Below are 7,095 nucleotides of genomic sequence, written 5' to 3' on the forward strand. Positions count from 1 at the left end.
ACAACACTAACAAACTGCTTTGTTTTTATAAACTGACAACAATTTTGTCTGACAGCTTTATCATCAATGAAGTATTATTGTGTGGGTTGTATTGTAATTACAACATATATGAGTAATATGGCGATACCGCAAAACTATAATATTTACACACATTTGTGCACATCGACCGTGAGGGAATCAGTCATATGATAGAAATTTTCAACACATTTTTTCTTCTCGCCTTTCTGTTTATTAGACTTTAGTTTGGCTGCGTTTTACCCATAGACGTGTTCGGCTACACCGGGGATATCGTTGAGTAGCAGATCTTACGTGATGCACTTAAATGCAGCTTCGAGCACAACAAAGTCACGTGATGTCAGGCGGTCTGCGCATGCGCACTTCAATCTAAAACAGAAAGCCGAATCAAATAATTCAGATTTGGAAACCTTATCCCTGAAATATGAGGACGATATTAAATATTTTCACGCTAACAGTGACTTTGTTCTCTGGCGTTCTGCAAGGTCTACCACACACATATTTTAAGGTAACATTTCAATTTTCCTGGTGTGCTGTTTTATTGTTTTTCGGAAACTTTACTCCTGGAGGAGTCTCGTGACTCGTGAGGTATTTCACATTTCAGTAGTTTTTGTTGCGGGCAAATTTTCTTTTGTTAATATATATTCTGTTTAATAGCCTTTACGTTTAGGTCTCAAAATAAAAAAAGTAAAAACGCTTTTTGACTATGGCTTTCATACGAGTCTAACAATGCATGTAATAAAATTCCTTGTTTGAAGTTGTAGAATGTATGTGTTTGACCATTTAAAGCTCTGAGATGGTAGATATATTTTGTACCTTAATGCTACAGCTCTGAAGGGATGAGCAGCCACTCGGCCTGTCATTCAAAGCCATTTGGCTCATATTTCAGCCAGATATTTAATGCTATCACTCACTGTACTTTCAGTCATTTCCACAGTCAGGGAAACATGGTGCATCCGAGCCCCAGTTCACAGAGAAGTACTTCAGCCAGGCTGTGGACCACTTCAACTTTAACAACATGGGGAATGGAACATTCCGCCAGCGTTACCTGATCACAGGTGAAAGCAGTTTTCTGCTGTAAATGTCTCAAATGTAGCAACAGAAACCAATACTGTTTTCTCCTTTAGACAAATACTGGAAGAAAGGCCACGGTCCCATCTTCTTCTACACTGGAAACGAGGGGAACATCTGGGAGTTTGCCCTGAACTCTGGGTTCATCTTAGAGTTGGCAGCTCAGCAGCAAGCACTGGTCATATTTGGTGAACATGTACGAAAATACTGAAACACGCAGTGAAGCAGCACTGTCAAATTAAGTCATGTGTCTTTTTTTAACCAGCTGGGCTGAGAACAGTTGGTGTCTCACGTGACAAAGGAAAATGAGGAAATAGGTGGTGGAAGTTTAACTCCACTTGTCAGATGATCTTCTTTAGTCACATCTCATAAAATATATATATGTATATAAAAAATCTGAAATAGTTTATAGGTTTAAAAAGTACCAAATTGATAATATAAAAAACTACATTTATAAAGTATGTTAATGTACTTTATAATCAATTCCATTTGATCCTACTGCTGAACTTATTTTGTTTAGTATTCCCTTTTCACCAGCTGTATGTTGTATGTGAGTGGATTGGTGCTTTATAGACAACAAAAGTTTAACTTATTCAAGTTTCACATTTATAGGATCAACACATTGTACTTTTTGCACTGCAGTTCATTTATCCAGATGCTATTAAATATCAGCTAATGTATTTTATTAAAACTCGGTTTTATTGGTTCATGTGCTGCATGCCCACTTGTAGACTCATGGTCAAAATTGAAATTCTGGTTATGATTTAACCAAATTATATAAGCTTAATTTTTGAAGGATGAACAGATGATCAGTTTAGGTCCTATATGGTCCCAATGTCTTTTCTTAAATCTATATCTGACAGATTTGACTCCTCCCTCCTTCATTTGTTTGAATGTCTTCTCATGTCACTTTATTTCAGAGGTACTATGGGCAGTCTCTGCCGTTTGGCAACCATTCCTTTAACATCCCTGAGGTGAGCCTGCTGACGGTGGAGCAGGCCCTTGCTGACTACGCCGTCATGATCTCTGAGCTGAAACAGCAGCTGGCAGCCACAGACTGTCCCGTCATCGTGTTTGGTGGCAGGTAAGCTCCACCTGACCACTTGGGATGTTTGTGTGGACCACTTGTGGGGCTGGCTGGGGGTTTGAAAAGATTTTTGTTAAAGGTTTAGTCGGTGAGTTTTAAGTTTGCTGATAATGATCACTGTTCAACCAGTGTGATGACAGTCACAGTAAGAAGCTTTCATTTTCTAGATTTTACATATCTGGGCATTAATATCTGGTCTGGGGATCTTTGCTGACACTGCTGCCTTGCAGCCCGGCCTTGGATAAGTGTCAGAAGATGAATGAGTTAACGGACGGATACTTTGGCTGTTAAATGAAACTCAGCCATTTCAGTCTGTCTGGAGCCATTAAAAAAGTGTTCAGATTGTTTATGTCAGACTCTCCTAACTTGTCCTGCAGTTATGGTGGGATGTTGTCCGTCTATATGAGACTCAGATATCCGAACATTGTAGCTGGAGCTCTGGCAGCCAGCGCCCCTGTCCTGTCCACTGCTGGGCTTGGAGACTCGAGACAGTTCTTCCAAGATGTCACCGCTGTAAGTCACTACATGAGCCTCCTTTTACTGCTGCACAATATTCCCTTCTGGTGATGTTGTTCTGTGAGAATATTGTTTTTAAAAAAAATAGGATTCATACCTGGAAATACCGATTTTTTTTTATGTTGATAAACGTTGTGCCTTCCTTTTTTTTATCCACAGGATTTTGAGAACATTGCTCCTGAATGTAGAGATGCTGTGAGAGGAGCTTTTAGTCGGCTGAAAGAATTAGCTGATCTCAAAGGTAAATCTCTATACTGCAGGTTTTTCTGAAAGTTAAAATTGTCACTTTTTAAAACAGCAGTGATATAAAACATAAATTATATCAATGTTTTTTTGTTTGTTTTGTTTAAGTGTGAAATCTGAGCTGCATCAGTTTGATTAGTCAAGCAGAACATGTTCATGGAGATATTTGAATAAAGAACTGAAACTCTTTATTGTTGTTCTGCTGGAACCAGATTACAGTCGCATCCAGTCCGAATTTGGCCTTTGTAAGCCTCCATCAGCTGACCAGGACATCCACCAGCTCAATGGCCTGCTGAGGAACGCCTTCACTCTGATGGCCATGCTGGACTATCCTTACAGCACCCACTTCATGGGCAACATGCCCGCCAACCCTGTCAAGGTGAACACACTGTTGACTGAACCCCTGACTGCCTCCGATGTGTGACCCAACAGTGTATGAATGTCATGTAAAACACTGATTCATTCAGATCAGCTTTGTAGAGATTCAGTGCTGTGTGGATGTGTGTGGATGGCTAAATGAGGCACAGATTGGGTTAAAGCACCTTGAGTGGCTTGATTGGCTAGAAAGGCTCTAGATAAGTACAGTCCATTTCCCATTTCCAGGTGTCACAGTCCCTGACTGACGCTTGTTTGACTGTATTTTAGTTGATGTTTAGTTTTAGTCATTCATCAGGTATATTCTGAGCAGGCTGAGAAGCATTAGTGAGGAATGGTTTCCATCATCCTGGCTCCACAAACTAACTCATAAAGACTGTGGCCTCCTTCATTGTGGACCTGGCAGAACTTTTTGTTCTCAAAGACAGAGCATAGGGTTACCAAACGTCCCTTTTAAAATAAAGTTTTCCCATATTGGAATCTAAAAAGATGTTCTTTATTTAATCAGTAAGAACCAAACTTTGTTCTGTAATTTTTAGACACAGTGCAAATCTGTTAATAGATGATTAAGGTAGACGATGAAGGAGCCTCTGTTGATCCCCTCAAGCTTTCTGCTGTCTCCCATCAGTCCAAAGATTCTGTCTCTCATTAGTCAAACATCTAACAAGGCTGCATATTCAGCTCAGACTCATTTTACTGTCAGCCGGGGCTGAACAAGTCACTGAAACTAGTTGCTACTAACTGCTCCGAGTGTGTGTATTCACACCCGGTGGTGTGTGCTTAGCTGCTCAGTACTTGTGATTGCACAACTTTAGATTGGTTAAATGCAGAGGTCTAATTCCTGTATGTGTAAAAGCATGCTGGTAAAAAAAATAAATTCTACTCAAGAGATGAAGTTAGAGTGACTTGTTGTGAAATTGTGCCTTTGCTCTGCAGGTTGCCTGTGAAACCATGATGAAAGGGCCTGACCTGCTGGCTAACCTCAGGGACACTGCTGGTACATTTCTCTTTAGATTGTTGTGTGCACTGCTCTTATGACATAGAGCTGTTCATAGTCCTGTTACCTCAGAGTTAGTTGTCCATTAAAATGATAAATCATGGACAGAAACTTGAGAAGCTCAGGTGTAATTCATGCCAGCCAACACTAGATGGCAGAGGGGAGCTGTGTAAATAGTTTGGACTGACTCTGATTTTAATATACAGTACCTTTATATTGCTTACAGAGAGTATCTTTAGGTTTAACTTCTTTATGTCATAACATTAATAATCTGACACTTTTAACTAGAATTAGCAAAATAGTTTGTTGGAAGTTTGAGTTCTCCTCCATCACAATGTGACATTCTTCTTGGTACTCAACCAGCAGCCAAAACATACTAATAAGTGGCAGAATGAAGCAAAGCTGTCACTTTAAAAGCCTGGCCATAACTTTGTTGCCTCTTACTTTTCTTTTATTGTAATAACTGCCTCCTCTTTGCTTGTGCCTGCTGTTGAGTAGTAATTTGTTACACAGCCTCATTTTACAGGAAGCTGTCTACTTAGTGGAAAAGTTGCTACAACAAAATGATTTAAAGCATGAAAAAATGTGTGAGCATCTCCAACTGAGAATGCAGTATTTAGTGCTCACTCAGCATGTGTTCACACCTGCAGGGATTGTGTACAACTCTACTGGAGTGCTGACTTGTTTCGACCTGTACAAGCTGTACGTGGAGTGTGCCGATCCTACTGGATGTGGACTGGGCTTTGACAGCCAGGCCTGGGACTACCAGGTACCCCACTCATACACAGTCAGGCTTTCATTAGGGATTTTAGATATTCTCACTTTAATGAATGTTAAAAAATATACTTAAAATGGGGGAAAACTGCAGTAATTCTCGCTCTGCTTCTATGTGTTTGCAGGCTTGTACAGAGATCGAGATGTGTTACGAGAGCAATAACGTGACGGACATGTTTCCCCCCATGCCCTTCACAAATAAAGACCGGGAGATTTACTGCTTTAAACGCTGGGCTGTGCTTCCAAGGCCTGGATGGCTCAAAATCCAGTTTTGGGGTGACGGTGAGTTCGAAGAACCACTGGACTCACTCTGCAGTCAATCACTTCAGTAGCTGTGGTCAGAAATCCTATAATGTGTAATGTTTTCAGAGATAAATGTAAAAGTCATCATGCTTAAAGAGGGTTTCAGCTTCAGTGAAAATGTTTTAAGAAAATAAACATACACAAAAAAAAGATTTTTTAGTACAGTATGTTAATATTTAACCTGAAACCCTGTGGAAACTTTGGCCTTCCTGAAGCTCTCAGTGCTGCCTGTTTTAATGAGGTTTCTTGTGTTCAGCTCTTTCTACAGCCAGCAACATCATTTTCTCCAATGGAGACTTGGACCCGTGGGCCAATGGAGGGGTGAGTGTTTAAACCAGTGGTCTCCAATCCTGGTCCTCAGGGCCACCATCCTGCATGTTTTCCTTGTTTCTCTGCTCCAACACACCTGATCTGAATCAATGTGTGATTAACAGGCTTCTGCAGAACATGAAGAGGTGATTTAACCTCTGAATCAGGTGTGTTGGAGCAGAGAAACAAGGAAAACATGCAGGATAGTGGCCCTGAGGACCAGGATTGGAGACCCCTGGTTTAAACCAAACATATTACCTGTAATCAGCTTTTATGTGCTTTATTCTGCTTACATTAGGACATGGAAACAGACTTGGCAGTAAAAGCTGCTTTTGATTCTGCTCGTTCAGGTTCGGAAGTCTTTAAGCTCATCTCTGATCGCACTCAACATTTCTGGAGGGGCCCATCATCTGGACCTGAGGTAGGCTGAGCATCATAGCTAATTCCTAAACTTTCCTTTTAATGCACCAAATAAAGGCTAATGGAAAGTCCCCCCCCCCCCTTTCCCACTGGTGTTTTTGTGCAGAGGATCCAATGAGGCTGATCCAGAGTCAGTCATCAGTGCCAGAATGAAGGAAGCAGAGATCATTGCACAGTGGGTGAAGATGGAGCGGCACAGATTACAAAAGACTCTTTAAAAGTTAGGTTTTTACAAAATCAACCAAAGTAATTTAAGACCACTTCAGCAAAATTTAGGTTCACTTCAGAAGCAGAGACAGCATCAGTACACGGTCACCTTAATGCTGGAAATGAGTAGAATAATGTTCCTTACACTCCTGCACTGTCTAATAACCAGACAGCAGCTAAACAAGTGGCTGTCATGAGATGATTTAACATTTGATCAGAGAAATCTAACAGATTATCTGATTCAATAAAAAGTGTTGACCCAACCTATATGTTTGCACTTTATTCTGCAATAAGAAGTGATGAAAGAAAACTTTGATCTGCAGCTGCTCCTTGATTATACGTTCATATCGTTACTTCCTCTGATACACATTGTTTTAACACTGTGGGGTTTTAATGGCATTAGGGGAAACCTCTAAATGCAGGCATTTGATCCTGGTTGAAATGATGTCTGCTGAGGGGTACTCCAGAGAGGGGGTTTATCTACAGGTGCTGGTCATAAAATTAGAATATCATGAAAAAGTTGATTTATTTCAGTAATTCCACTCAAAAAGTGAAACTTGTATATTATATTCATTCATTCAAAATGTTTTTTATAACTTACAACTAATGAAAACCTTAAATTCAGTATCTCAGAAAATCAGATTATTACTTAAGACCAATAAAAAAAAAAGGATTCTTAGAAATGTTGGCTTACTGAAAAGTATGAGCATGTACAGCACTCAGTATTTAGTTGGGCCTCCTTTGGCCTGTATTACTGCAGCAATGCGGCGTGGCATGG

The 7,095-nt window shown here is 40.3% G+C and overlaps 1 protein-coding gene across 1 annotated transcript; it reads left to right on the top strand.

Moving 5' to 3' along the window:
* The first annotated feature begins 365 nt into the window (after positions 1-365).
* On the top strand, positions 366-6,584 carry dpp7 (dipeptidyl-peptidase 7). The gene is made up of 13 exons (XM_017432686.3): positions 366-523; positions 941-1,073; positions 1,143-1,282; positions 2,007-2,170; positions 2,551-2,686; positions 2,849-2,930; positions 3,145-3,311; positions 4,244-4,304; positions 4,955-5,073; positions 5,204-5,360; positions 5,638-5,702; positions 6,041-6,111; positions 6,217-6,584. Exons 1-13 carry the CDS (start codon positions 440-442, stop codon positions 6,326-6,328), a joined length of 1,491 nt encoding a protein of 496 aa, XP_017288175.1. The 5' UTR covers positions 366-439; the 3' UTR covers positions 6,329-6,584.
* The last annotated feature ends 511 nt before the right edge of the window (positions 6,585-7,095 follow it).

The sequence above is a fragment of the Kryptolebias marmoratus genome, linkage group LG1 (genome assembly GCF_001649575.2).
Source record: "Kryptolebias marmoratus isolate JLee-2015 linkage group LG1, ASM164957v2, whole genome shotgun sequence".
In the NCBI taxonomy this organism is placed as follows: domain Eukaryota; kingdom Metazoa; phylum Chordata; class Actinopteri; order Cyprinodontiformes; family Rivulidae; genus Kryptolebias; species Kryptolebias marmoratus.

Coding starts and splice junctions, on each gene's coding strand:
- dpp7 (XM_017432686.3), top strand. CDS start 440: ATGAGGACGATATTAAATATTTTCACGCTAACAGTGACTTTGTTCTCT. Junction 1,283..2,006: donor TGGTCATATTTGGTGAACAT/GTACGAAAATAC, acceptor ACTTTATTTCAG/AGGTACTATGGGCAGTCTCT. Junction 6,112..6,216: donor GCCCATCATCTGGACCTGAG/GTAGGCTGAGCA, acceptor GTTTTTGTGCAG/AGGATCCAATGAGGCTGATC.